Source organism: Lepus europaeus, chromosome 18, assembly GCF_033115175.1.
Source record: "Lepus europaeus isolate LE1 chromosome 18, mLepTim1.pri, whole genome shotgun sequence".
NCBI lineage: Eukaryota > Metazoa > Chordata > Mammalia > Lagomorpha > Leporidae > Lepus > Lepus europaeus.
Window position 1 is genome coordinate 55,496,813 of NC_084844.1, and position 19,615 is coordinate 55,516,427.

The 19,615-nt window shown below is 47.0% G+C and overlaps 1 protein-coding gene across 1 annotated transcript in view; it reads left to right on the forward strand.

Moving 5' to 3' along the window:
- Nucleotides 1–18,416, forward strand: part of DNAH9 (dynein axonemal heavy chain 9) — a 359,765-nt gene extending 341,349 nt beyond the window's left edge. Inside the window, exons 67-69 of the mRNA XM_062215967.1 lie at nucleotides 797–979; nucleotides 9,389–9,778; nucleotides 18,189–18,416. Of these exons, the coding sequence (XP_062071951.1) occupies nucleotides 797–979; nucleotides 9,389–9,778; nucleotides 18,189–18,416 (801 nt within the window). The remainder of the gene's footprint in view (nucleotides 1–796; nucleotides 980–9,388; nucleotides 9,779–18,188) is intronic.
- Nucleotides 18,417–19,615: the final 1,199 nt, after the last annotated feature.

The following is a 19,615-nucleotide window of genomic DNA, read 5'->3' on the forward strand; positions in this document are numbered from 1 at the left end:
TGTGTGTACATGTATGAGTGTGTGCGCGTGTGTGTATATGTGATTGTGTGCATGTGTATCTGTGTGTATGAGTATGTATGTGTATGTGAGTGTGTGTATGAGTTTGTATGTGGGTGTATGTTTGTGGTTGTGTGTATGTGTCTCAGTGTGTATGTATATGTACATGTATGTGTGTGGGTGTATGTGATTGTATGTGTATCAGTGTGTGTATGTATGTGTAGGTACATGTATGAGTGTGGGAGTATATGTTTATATGATTGCATGTATTTCAGTGTATGCATAAGTATTGTGTACATGTATGAGTGTGCACCTCTGTTTATGAATATGTTCATACATGTACGTGTGTGCACATGCGTGTACACATATATGTGTGCATCTATTCATGTGTGTTCGTAAGTGTGCACATGTGTGTATGTGCATCGCTGCTGCCTATCACTCCAGCATCACATGGCCCACAAGGGCCAGTGGAAGCCCTAGCCTTATGCTTTCTAGTTTGATTCCCAGAACTGACTGAGTTGGCCCCTGAGCTGTTCAACAACCAGTTCCTAGAGAGGCATTGGCGCTGGTCCCACGAGGCACAGCATGTCGGCAGCTGTGGAGTGCTCTCCTGTGTCAGTCCTCCCCCTGCCTAGGATGGAGCTGCCTGGAGCAAACAGGCAGAAGTGTAGGCAGGTGCCGCGTGTGGCGGAGCAGCAGGTGATGGGCGAGTGGCCTCTTCGGGGCCCTGGGCAGCAGGACGGGATCTTTCTGGAGAAGCAAAGCCCCTCCTAACCCAGGGTCTTCTGTGGCGGGGCAGGTCAAGGGCCTTCTGGAAGAAATCCTGGAGCGGATGACGGACGAGTTTAGCATCCCCGAGCTGATGGCCAGAGTGGAGGAGCGCACTCCGTACATCGCCGTCGCCTTCCAGGAGTGCGAGCGGATGAACAGCCTCACCAGGGAGATCCAGCGCTCGCTCCGGGAGCTGGACCTCGGCTTAAAGGTGAGCGATGTCTTGAGGTGCTGGCGCTGCCACAGGGCACACAACTGGACCCCGGGGAGCTGTCCTACAGTGACCTCATTAATCAAAAAGGTGTCCGTGTACAGAAACCAGAGTGTGGCCGTGAGGTAGTGTGGAAGGACCAAGGCACTGCATGTGCACTAACATCTCTCTTGACCAGCAGAAGGGTTGACCAGTTCCACTGCCAGTTACTTGGGCATGGAGAAGCTATGAAACTGATTGCAAAATCCAGGTTAGTGGGTGTAAAAAAAAAAAAAAAAAAACTCCTTCCATTCTTTTTTTCCCCTCCAGTATCAGTGGAGGGGAGTGAAAAGGAAGGAGACAGGGAGGAAGGGCATGCGGCAGGCTGCCGGTGCTTGGCAGAGTTTGCAAATCCTGCCCCAGCGTGCCATCAGCTGACGCACAGAATCCTACAGCCCTCTCTCAGATGTCAGCAAGGACGCTGGCTGTCCACTGTGCAGCCCTGCAGAGCACTTGTCCCCAGGAGTAGCAGCCTCCAGGTGTTGGCTGCGATCTTAGCTTACTGCAGCCACATGCCGTGGGTGAAGTCTGTTTACCCATCTGACTTGCAAGTCACTCACTCATTCGTCTGCTGGGAGCCCTCCCTGAGGTTCTGGGGGAGCAGTGAATCCCAGAGCATGCCTGGGCGAGGGCGAAGGGGTGGAGGAGGGCGTGTCTCTCTGCACTCGGTCTGGCTCAGGCAGTGTTGAGGGATGAGCTCTGGGGCCAGTCGGGTCAGGGCATGCCCAAGCAGACAGGGGAGCCACACCAACATGTTCTAACACCGGGCAGGACTGTCAAAGATAAACCGAGACACGTTCCCCGTAAAGATGCAGAGGAAGAAAGCAGAACAAGGCTGTGAGGTCAGGAAAGTCCCAGAATGGACCCCGTATCTGGGGGTTCAGCCTCCAACTGCACATCAGAAATACCTGGACAACTGTACTGGCCTGGGGCAGGCTCCCTCTTCTGGTCACTCACTGTTCCCGACATGACCCAGCGCGGAGAAGCATGTGCCTAGCACTTACATAGGTCACCCAAAGTTCAATCTAAGCTAGGCAGAAGGATGGACATGGGGGTCCAGGCAGATGCTCCTCCACCATCTAGAAGGAACATGAGCGTGCACTGATGTGGGTGTCCGCAGCGGTTCCAGAACCAACCCCTCCCCGTGCAGCATGGGTCTGCCTGCACCCGTTCCCATCTTCAGCCTCCAGTGCCACCAGCCTGGGGGACAGGGGCTGGGGTTTATCTTTCTGTCCCTCAGCCCCCAAAGCTAGTAGGTGTCTGCGACATGCACGGCCTCATGGACCTTCACTGTGCCCCAAATCCCTGTGTTCTGCTCGCTCTTGTCCCTGCTCCGTACTCCAGACGTGATTCCTCCAGGAGTCACCAGGCTGCTGGTTTGGAACTCCCGAGATCAAAATAGCATAAGAGGCCACAGGGTATCTCTTGTTACTCATCAGACAGGCAAACCCTCGTTCCCCGCCCAGACTGGGCATGCAAGTTAGACAACACGGATCGTTTTTAAGTCATCGTATCAACTCTCTTAGAATTTATAATAAACAAATTCATGCACCCAGGAATTCATCATTGACGGGATGGAGGCCATGATGTCTGCACCAAAAGTATGAGCTGATGCAAGAGGTACCTCGCTGTGAGACCCTGAGGACCGTGAATGGTGGAAGGGGTGTGGCAGCTGCCTGGGGAAAGACAAAGAGAAACAGAGAGAGAGAGAGAGAGAGAGATTCCATCTGCTGGTTCACTCTCCAAATGCCCACAGTGGCCAGGGCTGGACTGGGGTCCAAGCCAGGAGGCAGGAGCTCAATCCAGGTTTCCCATGTGAGTGGCAAGAACCCAGCCATTTGAGATCTTGCTGCCTCTTAGGAGCTGCGTTAGCAGGAAGCTGGAGTCAGGAGCCAGAGCTGGGAATCAAAGCCCCGCATCCCAATACGGGACACAGGCATTTAACTGCCAGACTTAATGCCAACCCTGCTTTGTATATCTTTTTTTTAAGATTTATTTTATTTATTTGAAAGGCAGAGTGACAGAGAGAAACAAAGAGAAAGAGAGATCTTCCATCTGCTGGTTCATTCACCAGATGGCAGTATCTGGGCCCCTGCCACCCACATTGGTGGAAGAAGCTCCTGACTCCTGGCTTAAGCCTGGCCCAGCCCTGGCATTTGTGGCCATTTGGAGAGAGAACCAACAGATGGACGAACTCCCTCTCTCTGGCTCTCTCTACCTCCCTCTCTCTGTAAATCTGTCTGTCAAATAAGTAAATACATCCTTTTTTAAAAATATAAAAAATAAAAGCCCCAATTGTACAGATCTGATGAAAACCATAAACCTACTGTCCCCCAAAGTCTAATGAGCCCTATGTAGAATAGGCCCAGTGAGAACATTGTAAAGATATTTCATAATAGAACTGATAACCCCGGCACAGTCTCGGAAGCAGCTCGGGCACAAGCATTTGGCCTTGCAGTTAACACGCTGGTTGGACACCTGTGTGCCACACTGGAGAACTGGGTTCCATCCCTGGCTCCCATTCCTAGTGTGAGCTTCCTGCTAATGCACACCTGGGAAGCAGCGGTGATGCACCTGCCATCCACGTGCAGCTCCTGGCTTCAGCCCACTGGACGTTGTGGGCATTTGGGGAATGAATCAACAGATAGTAGCTAGCATACTGTGTATGTGTATGTCTCTGTCTCTTTCTCTCTCTCTCTTTCTGCCTCTCAAACAAAAAGCAGCAGCCAGAAGAAAAAAATAAATAGCAGACGCAAAGGAGCAAAGGAAAGAATGATAGCAGATTTCATTTCAGAAGTTGTACATACCAGAAGACAGTGGAGAGAGATCATTAAAGTGCTAAAATACTAAAATAAAACACTTTAAAGCTAGAATTCTTTGCCCATAGAAAAAATGTCTTTCAAGAAGGAAAACTGGGGTGGGAATTGGTACAGCAGTTACCTGTGCAACAGGTAACAGACACCCACATCTCACAGCACAGGGGCTGGTCTGAAGCCCAGCTCCACTTTGGCTCCTGCTTCCTGCTGATGTGCCTGGGAGGCAGCAGATGATGGCCCAAGTACATGAGTTCCTGCCACCCACATGGGAGACCTGGATGGGGATCTGGGGTCCTAGCTTCACCTTGGCCCATCTCTGGCTGTTACAAGCATTTGCAGAATGAACCAGCATACAAAAGAGTTCTCTCTCTCTGTTTCTCCCTGTCACCCTGCCTTTCAAATAAGTAAATCTTTACAAAATAAATGTTTTAAAAAGTAAGCAAAGATTTTTTTCAGACATTTGATAAATCATAACAAGTAGGCCTACAGTGTAAGAAATGTTAAAGGAATTTCTTAGAAAAAAGGAAAATGGTATCTAATTTTTACCCATCCAAAATCTCATAATTAACTGCTTAAAACAAAAATAATAAAATTTTTCTGTGGGCCCTGCAGCAGATGTGGAACCAAAATGTATGCCAACAAGGGCATGGAAAACAAGAAGGTAGAGGGAGAAGCATATTATACACAATGCCTGCACCATATGTGAAGTGGTGTGCTCTGATTCTCAGGGTAAACTATGATAACATAAAGACGTATATTGTAACTCCTGGAGTAGGGTTCAGCAAACTATTAGTCAACAAGCCAAATCCAGCCACAGCCTGTTTTTATAAGCTAACGTGTGAATACGGCCTGCCATCATTTGGGTATGACTTGAGTGTGCACCCCAAGGGTTTAGGTGGTGACCGCTGTGAGGTAGCAGGCGGGTGGGAACTTCATGTCACCGTGGTGTTGGGAGGAAATGAGCAGGACTAGATGAGGTGACTGGGGTGGTGGCTTCACAAGAGGGAGCCCAGAAGACACACCCGTGCACGCGCTCCCTGCCTTTGGCCATGCAGTGCCCTGCAGCACCCCAGGACTCAGCCAGCAAGGAGCCGTCGCCAGGTACAGCTCTCATCCCTCCACAACAGTGAGCCCAACTAAAGCTCTTTTCTCAAAAAGGGCTCAGCTTCAGGTGTTTGGTTACAATAACAGAAAACAGACTGTATCTATAATACCTATAGAACATGTGTATCTATAATCATCTCAAAATTTGAGGTTTCAGAGCATCATGAGAAAACCTACATGCAGGTGTATAGGGCAGCCTTATTCACAATTGCCAAAACTTGGAGTTAACCAAGAGGCCCTTCAGTAGGGGAGTGGATAAGTGGTAGTACATGCAGACAATGGATGCTTTTTTTTTTCATTGCTAAAAAATAAACGAGCTATCAAGCCACAAAAACATGTGGAGAAAGTTAAATGCATGCTACTAAGTGAAACCAGCCAATCTGAAAAGGCTGTATGATTACAATTATAGAACATTCTGGAAAAGGCAAAGCTATGGAGATAGGAAACAGTGGTTGATGGGTTGGGAAGAAGGAATGGACAGGCAGGGCCCAGAGGACTTTTAGGGCAGGGAAACCATACTGATGGATACAATATTATAATGGATACAATATTATAATATTATAATGGATACAATAGATACACTATTATAATATTATAATGTAATATTATATATTTTATTGTTATATAATAGTGTAATATTATAATTACAATATAATATAAAGTCATTATACTATAACATGCTGTGATACTGTATCTATGAGAGATCTTCAAAACATTCATAGAAATTGTGTATTATGAAAAAACTGCATAGATTTCAAGGTGGGTTTTTTTAACCAAAATAAACTTGTTCTAACTTAGGTTTTTGGGTGTTTGTTCATTTTTTTAAGGTAAACAAATTTCATATATACAGATTTAGAAGCATAGTGATACTTCCCATCCTACCCTCCCTCCTCCTTCCCTTTCCTAACTTGCTTTAACATGAATGCACAGGATCTAAATCGGAGGACTAAGAAAGATAAGACACCAATTTGAAAAGAACCCCTATCCCCGCATCAGGAATTCTGTCAAAATTGAAGCCAGAACAAGCCTGAAATTTACTGGGAAGCTTGAGTGGAAAAATGGTAAAATCATTGATGATTTTTGAGAAGATTATGGGGACACTGCCCCAAAGATGTCAGTGGTTTAAAAGTGTACCCCTCACTTCAAGGGACAAGATGATGTCGAAGATGAAGCCCGCGCAGCACAGCTGTGGGCCCCGCCCCACTGTGGAATGAAATCTCTTTTCCTTTGATTGCTGGACATTAAAGCACAGAAAGTGACATTAAAGAAGCAGCAGCAGCCCCCCCGTGGCAGATGGCAGACCATCCACTTTGACGTGTGGGGGCAAAGTTCATCTTCATGCTCTGATGGAAGACACCAATGATTAACAGCAGACGACCAGCCCACACCACAGACATCTCAATTGTGTCAGCTCACAGAATTCTAAGTGAAAAATTAAAACCTGACGAAACTTCTGGGTGACGGGTGCCTAGATCAGCTGTAGACAGGAGCAGGGCTTTCACTGGAAATGGGCCATTAAGTGGGATCGAGACTGTGAAACATGTCTTTGAAGAACTGTAACATGGAGCACAGGTTTATCGGTGTGGCCCTGAAGACAAAACACAACCAAAGCAATGGCTACCAAGAGGCGGGGTGGGGAGAAGGCACTTAGCACAGTTATTTAGTCACCACTGGGGACATCCACAAACCAAATCAGAGTCCTGGCTACCCTGCTTCCAGTCCAGCTCCCTACTAACACGTGCTGGTGGAGGCAGCAGGTGACAGCTCCTGGACTGTGTCCCTGCCACCCACGTGGGTAACCTGGATGGAGTTCCAGGCTCCTGATTTTGACCCAGCCCAGGTGTGGCTGATGCACGCATTTGAAGAGTGAACCATTGGTGGAATGAGAAGGCCATGCAACAAACCATTGTATGGAAGCTCTCTCTCCATATGTCTCTCTGCCTTTCAAATAAAATGAAAATGAAAAATAGAAGATAAAAGAGGTAGAAGTAGTCCAAACAAAAGCAGATTGGTCAAGGATAAAGGTCATAGCAACAGTTTTGGGGGATGCTCATGACATTGACATTGACTTTCTGGAAGGCTAAGGAACAATGACATCTCATTAGGAGTGTTTCGAGGAAGTTATCCAAAGTTTTAGCAGGAAAATGCCCAGGACAGCTTCACCCGAGAGTCTTTTCTCCACAAGGCTGCTGCTTATTCCTCTCATCAATCAAGGGCAGTTTTGTGAGAGTTTGACTGGGAAGTCACCAGGCATTCGCCCTCCAGTTCTGATTTGGCTCCTTTCGGCTCCTTCTTGTTGCCTAATCTTTAAAAAAAAAAAAAAAAAAAAAAAAAAAAAAAAAAAAAAAAAAAAAAAACCTGTGCAGCCACCCTATTTTGTTCGGTTACTAATGTGACCATGGGTTGACATGGGTGAATCCCAGGACCCTCACTTCCTAAGGGATGGCTTCCATGCATCTCGGCACTGAAGTCCTGGGTGGTGCAGTCAAGAACGAACCTGCACAGATGGAGTCTGCATTGCCCAGCTTCCTGGGACTGCGATGAGGTACCTGGGACTGAAAGGGGGCTTTATTTACCTCAAAGGTCTGGGGGTTCAAGTCTAAACTTGGGCAGCCCCATTGCTCTGGGCCTCTGAGAGCTGACAGTGGGGGAGCACATGTCACAGTGTGTGTTCACCTATCAAGCCAAGAAGGAAACAAGGAGGAACCAGGCCAGGCTCCCACAATCCCCTTTGTGAGTGTGCCCCTAGTGATCTAAAGACCTCCTACCAGGCTCCACCTTTTAAAGGTGCCAACACTTGCCAGTAGTACCACCCGGAGCCAAGCCTGTAACACATACACCTTTGGGCGACACCCAAAGTGATATCCAAACCATAACAAGGTCTCATAAAACAAATGGCTTGTTTCTCTTTTGCACCAAATTTAACCTAAGTATTTAATGTTATTAAATATTCAGGTACTTGAAGGGAAACTTATTTATGAAGTAACAAATTGCGTGTAACAATGAATTGTTATGTAAGTGCAGCCATGAGGCAACCATGCTGTCTCTGAGGTTTGGTCCGGGGCTCAGATACCCAAGCCGCAGATTATTCCAGGAGCCCGCAGATACCAAAGCTGAGACGTCAAACAACAAGAAGAGCTTTTCCTAGTTTAACTTGATAATGGTACGCATCTCAGCAGACTGTTGAGGAGATCCGCCAGAACACACGTGTTCACCTCACTTGGGTGCAGTGGAAAGAGATGGAGGTGGCACACACAGGGCACATGTCCCTCCCACCGAGCCTGGAGACGCCTCAGACTCCCTCCGGTCAGCAGCCTCAATCCACAGAGCAGGTGCACGCGGCCAATCTGCTCTCCATCTCTGTAACAAGGTTCTCTAACCCGAGTGGGGGGATAAACCTGGAATTCAGGCTGTACGCACTCAGACTGACTCGGCCTGCTCTTCTCTGAATAGGAGTATATCTCTTTAAAATATCAAGGGATTAATATCTTCACAGTCCAGCCACCAGACCACCCTAGCTTACAGAAAGTATATGTAATAACAGTACTCTATCTGGGAAGTTCATGAAGAAGTTGTTAGTCTCTTTCCTGTAAACCAGGGGTCTCTGGCTGTCACTCAGGGCACTGCAATATGTTCACCTTAAGGTAGGTACGCCCAACTATTTGTAACAGTTCCAGAAGTGCAGGGAAAGAGTTGGACCTGGAATTCCATGGTGCCAGTCTCCCATCACACAGCCAAGGTGACCCCAGGCCCGCCCTTCAGCAGTGAGCCAAACTCTGTCGGGTACATTAATGCCTACCACAGAAACCACTGCAGTGGTAATGAGGTCTTCAAGAAACTGCTGCACGTCTTTAGGAAACTGGTCTTTAAGTTACAAAGTGTAATTGCAAGATGGTTTTTGGGTGTAAACCTTTCTTTAGGAATCCAGTCTTTCTCTCTCTCTCTCTCTCTCTCTCTCTCTCTCTCTCTCTCATGCTCTCATCTTTATTTCTGTGCTTGGGGCCGGTCGCAAGGAATCTAGTCTTGAGAGACTCTTGAAATTGACTGTGGAATCAATAGCTCAGTTTCTGAAGGAAATCATTCATTGGGGAAGATGTAAGTCTTCGCAGCTTTGGCTTCTTGTGTTTCTACGCTGGGCACAGCATCCCGCAGGGGTGCTACGGAGGCTGCAGGAACTCGAGTTTCAGGTTAGCATTGGAGCAGCACAGAACCCCACAAGCAGTCGTGTTTTCTGAAGCCCTGACAGTAGACAGGTGAGGCTCTGCCATCCCAGAGCAAGGGAGGTTTTAAGGACCAGCCTCTGTGAGACAAACATTACAAAGCAAGCACTAGACAGGGAGTCACTGCAGTTCCTGCCACTGGCGTCATCTCCCATCTCCTGGTGGCCGGGAGCCACAGGTCTCTGAAGCTGCCCCCTTAACTCCTCCCCATCTTGTGCTGTCTTCCGCAGGGGGAGCTGACCATGACCAGCGACATGGAGAACTTGCAGAATGCCCTGTATCTAGATGCAGTGCCAGAGGCCTGGGCCCGGCGGGCCTACCCTTCCACGGCGGGCCTGGCAGCCTGGTTCCCCGACCTCCTCCACCGGATCAAGGAGCTGGAGGCTTGGACGGGCGACTTCGCAATGCCCTCCACTGTGTGGCTCACGGGCTTCTTCAACCCCCAGTCCTTCCTCACCGCCATCATGCAGTCAATGGCCCGCAAGAACGAGTGGCCGCTGGACCAGATGGCCCTGCAATGTGATGTCACAAAGAAGAACAAGGAAGAGTTCAGGAGTCCTCCTCGGGAGGGGGCCTACATCCATGGCCTCTTCATGGAGGGTGCCCGCTGGGACACACAGGTAAAGCCGGGGTGAGCCACAGGCCATGACCTATGGTGTGCTGATTAAATACCCATTGCCTCCAATAAAGTGTGCTGACCCCTGCATCTTTTTACCAAGCTAGCTGCCACCCCTTGAGGCCATCTAGCCATTTTTATCCAGCCAGAAACTGTGCAAAAAACAGAAGTAGAGAGTGGGTTTTAGAACCAGTTTAGCTCTATAAGCTCAGTTTACTCTACTGTTGAATGGGAGAATGAAGTCCCTGTGAAAACTGGATGAGTTATTTGTGTGTGTGTGTGTGTGTTTATTATTTTTTTTAATTTTTCACAGGCAGAGTGGACAGTGAGAGAGAGAGAGAGACAGAGAGAAAGGTCTTCCTTTGCCGTTGGTTCACCCTCCAATGGCCGCCGCGGTTGGCGCGCTGCGGCCGGCGCACCGCACTGATCCGATGGCAGGAGCCAGGTGCTTCTCCTGGTCTCCCATGGGGTGCAGGGCCCAAGCACTTGAGCCATCCTCCACTGCACTCCCAGGCCATAGCAGAGAGCTGGCCTGGAAGAGGGGCAACCGGGACAGGATCGGTGCCCCGACCGGGACTAGAACTCGGTGTGCCGGCGCCGCAAGGCGGAGGATTAGCCTAGTGAGCCGTGGCGCCGGCCTTGGATGAGTTATTATGTGAGACAGTCCCTGGCATGTGGGCGGTCCTCAAAAGCGCTGCAGCCAGCTCTCCCCACTGCTGCGTGACCTGGGGCTATCCTATCTTCTCCCTGGTCCGCCTTCCTCAGTCAGGAGCCCCGGGAGGCCAGGCATCCCATCTGCCTTTAATTTGTTCTACAATGGCAAGGAAACAGCAGATGTCACTTAAAGTGACATTTTGAAAGGATTCCTCTCTTGAAGGCTGATACAAATTTTGTCACCCTGTGATTGAAGATGTCTTGTCACTGATTAGAAGCAGGCAAGCAAGTGTAAATGTGTGTGATAAATGAAAGACACAAGAGGGGCTGGCGCCGTGGCTCACTTGGTTAATCCTCCACCTGCGGTGCTGGCATCCCATATGGGCGCCGGGTTCTAGTCCTGGTTGCTCCTCTTCCAGTCCAGCTCTCTGCTGTGGCCCGGGAGTGCAGTGGAGGATGGCCCAAGTGCTTGGGCCCTGCACCCACATAGGAGACCAGGAAGAAGCACCTGGCTCCTGGCTTCAGATCAGCACAGCGCCAGCTGTGGCGGCCATTTGGGGAATGAATCAATGGAAGACCTTTCTCTTTGTGTCTCTCTCTGTCTATAACTCTACCTGTCAAATAAAAAAAAAAAAAAAAAGACACAAGGATGGATGACTCTAGGGCATGTTTAAGCTTGTTGTACACAAGATCTGGAAACGGTACCTGGTCAAACAGCCCACTTGGCAGGTGACTTAAGCTATTCGTAGCAGTCAATACCAAGCTAACTGTGCAAAACTCTTAGAAGATCTAGAAGATCATGCGAATATGCCTATAGAGATGTGCGGGGTTCAACACTATCTCCCCAAAATTCATGTCCACTCAGAACCTCGGAATGAGATCTTAGTTTTTTTTAAAGATTATTTATTTATCTATTTGACAGGTAGAGTTACAGACAGCGAGAGAGAGAGAGAGAGAGAGAGAGAGAGAGAGAGAGAGAGAGAGAAAGGTCTTCTTTCCCTTGGTTCACTCCTCAAATGGCTGCAATGGCCAGAGCTGCGCCATTTGGAGCTACGTCCAAAGCCAGGAGCCAGGAGCTTCCCCCTGGTTCCCCATGTGGGTGCAGGGCCCCAAGGACTTGGGCCATCCTCCACTGCCACCCCAGGCCACAGCAGAAAGCTGGACTGGAAGAGGAGCAACTGGGACTAGAACTGGCGTCTATATGGGATGCCAGCGCTGCAGGTGGAGGATTAACCTACTGAGCCATGGGGCCGGCCCCCGAGGTCTTATTTAGAAATAGGGTTTTGCAGATGGCATTGGGTAAAATGAGGCCATACTGGATTAGGATGGATCCTAAATCCGACGTGAATTCACACGGAGACACAGAAGAGGATGGCCTGCAAGGATGGAGGCGGAGACCGGCATCCACGCAACGCCAAGGTTTGCCAGCAACCGTCAGAATCAAGGGAGAGAGGCTTGGGACAGGCTCCACCTCAGCAGCTCCAGATGGACCAGCGCTGCCTACATGTAGACTTCGGGCCTGTAGCCTCAGAACTGGGAGAGAGTTAAGTCTCTGTTGTCTGAAGCCAGCCAGTTTAGGGCAATTCCTAACACCAGCCCTGGGAAACAAATATAGGAGCCGACAGAAAGGTCGGTGAAACGGGACAGTGTTCACACAGCCTGGATCTTGAGAAGGAAACTGACTTCCCCCCTCCACACGAAGATCTGCACCAGATTCTATTCACGGAGACCACACATGCATTGTATCAGGTGTGGTGCAGGATTCCAAAAAAATAAAGCCACCAACATGAAAGAAGTACAAAAGCAGCAAAGTAAGGAAAAGGCCAGAGGGGAGGACTGTGCAAGGGCTGTGGGGAGCAACTCAAGCACATCCATTCCGGTCATCAGCCTCTCGTTTTTCATACGTCACTGTAAATTATAAACATTTTCCAAAAATCAATACAGGTCCACCATGTACTTTTGTCCTCAAAGGTTCTATCCCAGGAAGATATCAGCAAAAGTAGAAGAGTCAGGACCTCCAAAAATCCTCCATAAAACAAAGAGAAAATGGCAAAAAAAATACTTTTATCAGAAGTCTGGAAACTAACCAAAGGTCTTCATCAGTCCAAGGAATGTTTATTCAAGACTCTTGGAAAGAAGAGCACACTTTGTGGTCTTTCAACTTGTCCTATCCCTATCGCCCACTGCACACCCAGCTGTGGGATAGCCTTGAAATCCAACAACTCACAGTTAGAAATGAAAACCAGCAGCCTGGCAGCTACTGGGGCTGGGGGGTGGTGGGCAACAGAGAGGTGCAGCACTCACAAAGGCCCATTCCCTGAAAACCTTCCAGTGATGTTCTGGAAGGCTCCGCTTGTGTCTCCTATTTGACCTGAGTTGGAACCCACTTAGGGCAACACCTTTTTCCCTAGAGGCATTGTTGAAAACAGACAGACAACTGCTTCACACTAAAGCAGTAGAGGACAGTGGAACAAATGGGAGGAGAAACCAAAAGTTAAACCTGTGGATGTAAGACCTCTCTCTGTCTCTGCCTCTGCCTCTCTGTAACTCTGCCTTTCAAAAAAAAAGGACAAACTGGAGAACAGGAAGCTTTGGAAACCTCTAATGTGTTCAGGCCATCTAAAAGGCCGTGCTTGGATGGGTGCAGGGTGGCACACCCGCCCACAGCCATCTGTGTGCTCCAGACAGACTTGAGAAGGTCAGACACTGTCCTCTCCAGCTAACCTTGAGGCTCTGTGAAAGTGAAGCTAAGGCACAGTTTTTTACTGCCTGGCTAAGCAAGAAACACATGACCCAACACACATACACACACACACTCTCACACACACTCACATACACATACATACATATACACACATGCACACATATACAGAACACACATACATACACACATACACACATGCACACACATACACACATACACATATATACAGACACATGCACACACATACATGCATATACACAGAGACACACACACACATACATACATACACACACACACACCCCTGAGAGACTAATTGGTTCCAAGCATTTTAAGACAACCTCTGTCTAGTTATTTGCTGACCACTAAGCTAACTGAGCAAGCCACTTCAGGGGTCATATATGAAAAAGAGTAGAGATTTTAGAGAATGAGTTGAGAAAAGTCAAAAAGTCACTGAACAACAAACTCTATGGACAGAGAGAATCTGATTTTGACAGTGGCCTTATTGTTTTAAAATTGCAGTTTTTGGATCCAGCGCTATGGCAGAGAGGGCTAAGCCTCCGTCTGCAGTGTCAGCATCCCACATGGGTGCCAGTTTGAGTCTGAGCTGCTCCACATCCAACCCAGCTCCCTGCTAATGCACCTGGGAAAGCAGTAGCAGATGGCCCAAGTCCTTGGGTCCCTGCATCCACGTGGGAGACCCAGATGAAGCTCCTGGCTTCAGCCTTGCCCAGCCCTGGCCATTGTGGCCATTTGTGGAGTGAACCAGTGGATGGAAGATCTCTTCTCTCTCTCAATCTCTCTCTCTCTCTGAATTCTGACTTTTCAAATAAAATAAATAAATCTTTAAAAACAGTTTTCAACAAAAAATATGAGCTGTATAAAGGAATGAAAAGAAATGACTCATATACAAGGGAAAGAATCATTGAAAGAAACTATCCCTGAGGAAGCCCAAGTGGTAGACTTGCCAGACAAGGCCTTTAAGAACTAAAGGAAACCATGTAGCAATAACTGGAGGAGATTTTATGAACAGCATCTCACCAAACATAATATTAATATAGACACAGGAATTATAGCTATCAAAAAAATAAATCAAAGAAACTCCAAAGTTGAAGAACATAGTATCTGAAATGAAAAGCAATAGAGGAATTCAACTGTAGATTTGAAGAAGCAGAAAGATCAGGAAACGTGGAAATAGGCCATTTAGATTATCCAGTGGAAGAAACAGATGAAGAAAACGCAGACCTGAGGGGCACCCGCCATCACAGAAACATACACACAGCGGGGGCTTAAAAAGGAGAGGAGACAGGAAGAGCCCGAGAGACCACTGGAAGAAATACCAGCCCCAAACTTTCTAAATTTGAATAAAAACATTCACCTACATCCAAAGAGCTAAAAAAAAAATCCAAGTATAATAAACTCAGAGATGCATATCTAGATGTATTATAATAAAACTAATATGGGCAACAGGGAAGTGACTCATCACTGTCAAGGCAGAATAAGAAGGGGCAATTTCTCTCAGAATCCATGAAGGCCAGAGGTGGTGAGATGACACAGTCATGTGCTAAGAGAGAAAGACTGTGATCCAAGAATTCTATATCCAGCAAAGCTATCTTTCAGAAGTAAGTTAAGACACCCCCAGATTTCAGAGAGAAAGCGGGAGAGAATCTGTCTCTAGCAAACCAGCCCTAAGAACACTAAATAGTAACTTAAACCCCACATGAAGAAATAAGAGGCTTAGGAAAGGGAATCCCATATGTAAATATGAGAGATGGTATAAATGCATTTTTTTTTTTGCTGCTAACTTTTGTTTTTCTCCTGACTTAAGGACAATTGAATAACGCAATAATTATAAATCTGTGTTGATGGGCATAAAATGTATAATGATGTATTTGAACGACAAAAACAGCACAAAGGAGGGGGAGGGAATGTAACAATAGAGGAATGAAGTTTTCAGTATTATTAGAAGTTAGAATTAACTGAGTATATTGCTATATATTACAGTGTTCATCGTAATTTTCAGGGCAACTACTAAGAAAATAATTTTAAAAATACAGTGAAACAAGGGAAAGCAAATGGTACACTAGAATACAGCACACATGTGAGATAGTAATCAGGGAATAGAGGAACAAAGAGCACAGACGTATAGAGAACAAAGTTGCATGTATAAGTCCTACCTTATCACCAATAAATTAAATGAATTACGCTCTATAATTGGAAGGCAGAGATTGACAGACTCGATTTTATAAAACAAACAAAAAAGAACCCGCCATGATCCAACTACAGCTCTACAAGAGACACTTGAGGCTTCCAGGACACCAACAGAACAAAAGGATGGGGGCGGGAAAAGACATCATCTTACAAACAGTAATCAAAGGAGCGCTGATGACCTACATTTAGTCTCAGACAAAACAGACCCTGTAAGACAAAAATTGCCATTGGAGAAAAAAATGAGAAATTGTAGACAAAGAAGGCCATGCTGGGGCAGTCACTGTGCTACAGCAGGTGAAGCACTCTTGGGATGCCTACATCCCATACTGGAGTGCCTGTTAGAGGCCCAGCCACTGCGCTTCTGATGCAGCTCCCTGCTGATGCTCTTGGAAAGCAGTGGAGGATGGCCCAAGTGCTCGATTTCCTGCCACCCACATTGGAGACCTGGATGGAGTTCCTGGCTCCTGGCTTCGGCCTTGTCCAGCCCTACCTGTTGCAGTCTTCTAGGGAGTGGAAAAACAGATGGAAGATCTGTCTCTGTATAATTCTCACATTTCCAATAAGTACATAATTTCTTTTTTCTTTAAAAGACATGATTAAAAAGACCCATCAAGAGCATATAATAAGTATAAACATAGATGCACCCAACAAAAAAGCTGTGAAACTACATGAAATAAAAACCAACAGGATTGAAGGAAGAAATAAACAACAGGACCAGAATAACTGGGGCTACAAATGCCTCACTGCTAAAATTGACTGACAGTTACAAAGTTTCTTTTTGAAGAGATGAAAATGTTCTGGAATTAAGACGGTGGTTACGGGGTCAGCTCTGTGGCACAGCAGGTAAAGCCACCACCTGCAGTGCCGTCATCCCATATGGGCGCTGGTTTGAGTCTTGGCTTCTCTACTTCCAATCCAGCTCTCTGCTATGGCCTGGGAAAGCAGAAGATGGCCCAAGTGCATGGGCCCCTGCAACCACATGGGAGACCCAGAAGCTGCTCCAGGCTCCTGGCATCCGCATTTGGGGAGTGAACCAGTGGATGCAGGATCTCTCTCTCTCCCTCTCTCTCTCTCTCTCTCTCTGCCTCTGCCTTTCAAACAAATAAATTTTTAAAAAATCTAAAATAAAAAAAGACAGTGGTTATGATTGCCAGACTTTATAATACACTTCAAGCCACTGAATTACACATTTTAGAAATGGTTGGATTTATGGTATTTGTGGGGAAAAGGGCTCGACCTCTCCCATTCCCTGCCATCAACACTTCTTTGGCGGGAGGGATTCCCGCGGTTTATCTTAGTTCTATTACTCACTATGCCTCATATCAGCCTCCAAAAGAACTAACAAGGGAAATCCTTCTCTATAAATAAAAAAAAAAATCATGAAAATAAAGCAAGCTGCCCATAGCATAAGGGACTCAGAGTCACATTATGCTCAGGCAAGAAATCTATGACTCACTATGGACCAGTATTTCCCAAAAAGCATGTTCCATACAGGCCATCAAGGAGAGAGGCGCCTTTCTCTGAAGGGAGGAAGGAACCTCCACTGTGACACGGCCTTGACTAAACAAGTTCAGAGTCGGTGAACTCAAGGGGCTTCCATAGCCTAGACAGCTCATAGCAAGAGTCTCGGGTGATTGCTGACGTCATAAATAAGAGTGCCAATTGTTAAATCAACAATGGGAGTCACTGGGTACATGCTCCCCACATAGGATCTCTGTCCTTAATGTGTTTTACTATGAAACTTAAAAACACTACTAGTGAACAGTACCCTATACTTTGTGTGGTTGTGTGAGTGCAGCCTGTTGAAATCCTTGCTTAGTATATACTAAGTTGATCTTCAGTATATGAAGGTAATTGAATAAGAAACTCGATAAAGGGCGGGATGGGAGAGGGAGAGGGGAGGGCCACGGGAGGGAGGGAGGTTGGGGGGGGAAAGCCACAATACAAAAGTTGCACTTTGTAAATTCACATTTATGAAATTAAAAAAAAAAAAAAAGCGTGTTCCATAAAACAGTGATGTTGTAGGAAATCAACAGGCTGCAAAGAAAGCGGGCCTGACAGTCAAAGTTTGGGAAACAGCAGGTTAGAAAAGTTAAGCTGTTTTCTTAAAGAGAACTTCTCATCGTCAGAGTGTCTTCAGTGTGCTAGTGTACATTGCAAAGCTTCAAGTCCAGGGTTAGTAAGCACCCATTTCTCAAACTTGTTTGACCAAGGGACCGTTTTGTTCATCAGAATCTCTCAGGAGTAGTAGGAATGACCCCCATAGACAGCTCTGCTCAGACATCTTGGAAAACCGCAGGGACGCCCATGTAGCGTGTTAAAGACCGGCCAGTTCCCAATACGAGAGTAAACATGGAACGTAGCTCTCTCTTTGCAAAGTCCAGATTCTCTAGAGGGTGAATGAGGTTCCTTCCTTATGGAAAGAGGCAGAAACAGTACATGACCAAAGCCTTCCAATATGTAGCATTTGCTGGCAAAAAACGTGTCTTAACCATCGTCAGAAGCCGTACCTCCTAACATGAGATCGGCCAAATAGTTACAATCTGCTTATGAATGAATGGACAACAAAACTAGGAGACAGACAAGTTCCAAAGGGATTGACCTGTGAGAAATAATAGCTTTGGGAACGCTACGTCGAGAAGTGATTTAGGCTGAACACAATGGAAATGTGTTCTCCGAGCGTCAGAGGCATGTCACCGTGGGTGGCTGAGAACACCTGGAAGGGGAGGACAGAGAGGCAGCCAGTTCACCCTGGTATCTCAACCCTTGGATATTCCCACAGGAGAAGGCGGGCTGGCTGGGGTCTGGGTCTGATCTAAGATGCCTCTTCTCCCTTTCTTGTCCTCAGGCTGGGGTCATCACGGAGGCAAAGCTGAAAGACCTAACGCCCCCCATGCCTGTGATGTTCCTCAGAGCCATTCCTGCAGATAAGCAGGAATCCCGCAGCGTCTACCCCTGCCCTGTATACAAGACGAGTCAGCGGGGACCCACCTACGTGTGGACATTCAACCTGAAGACAAAGGAAAATCCATCCAAGTGGGTCCTGGCTGGTGTGGCCTTGCTTCTCCAGATTTAGCTTCCTGCAGACTGGAAGCCCCCAGAGACAGGTGGGTAGACAGACTGGTAGAAACTAGTAAGAAAAACAAGAAGTGTGAGCACTCACACTTCTGTAGAATTTCTCTAGGGAACTTGAAGAGGAAAATTGAGACCAACCTTGCGTGTGGACCCACAAATTAGGGGAGGAGAGTTTTGTAGTCCTGAACATTTAATAAAGTGATTTATCTTTCAGTTGTGTCTGGCTCAGGCCTTGAGAGTTGCAGAGCTACAAATGAACATGAAAAGGCCAAGAGAAACAAGCCACAGACACTTGAGCCCAGACCTCATCACACAGCACCAGCCTCAGTGCTCCAGCTCCCAGCTGCCCCTGTTCAGTCCTCGGGCCAGAGACGCTGGGAGCATCCACGAATCACAATCTTCCCCTTAACAAACTGGGCAATTGGTATGTACATGAGTTTGAGAGAAACAACCATGGACCAGGGGGTACCCTGTCAACAACCAGACAGTAGTTATTTTAGGCTTCGTAGGCAATGCTGATTCTGTTTCAACTACTCATCTCTGGCCTGTGGCCCCAAAAGCAACTGCAGATAATACATCAACAAATGGGTGTGGCTGCATTGCAATAAAGACACAAAAACAAGCAATTGGCCTTGTGGAGGGTAAGGGAAGCATATATGTGATATCTATCCTTCATTAATTCACGAATCTACTCAATACATTTTGACACCTCCTATTTGCTGAGAATATAACTGTGAACAAGCAAGGCAGGCTGTGTGCCTGTATCCCTTCAGATGATCTAGGAGCGTCTCAAAGGAGCAACCCTTCTCCTAAAGCTTTGTAACCAAGAGGCTTTTCAGATTTTCTTCTGTGGAACAAATTGTTACCGGAAGCCCAAAGAGTTCCACAGTGTGGGTGAGTTTAAGGAGCTCTGTGAGGTGCCTTGCTTGGAGAAAAGTCTGGGAGGGCCCAGTCTTCCTTCTGGGATCATTAGTCCCTTATATCCTTGCAGAAACTGATTAGTACTGTTATTTCTGATTCAGTAACTTTAACTGCCACTGCTGATCTGGAAGCCACACTTTGAGAACCCAATATGAAACACCAGTTCTACAGAATCCAGCATCAATTCCTCCACAGTTTTCCTGCTTTCTTCTCTATGGTTCCTATGTCCTTTTAAGTAGAGCCTTATTTCCCCATCTCCATGGTTTAAGGGAATTAACA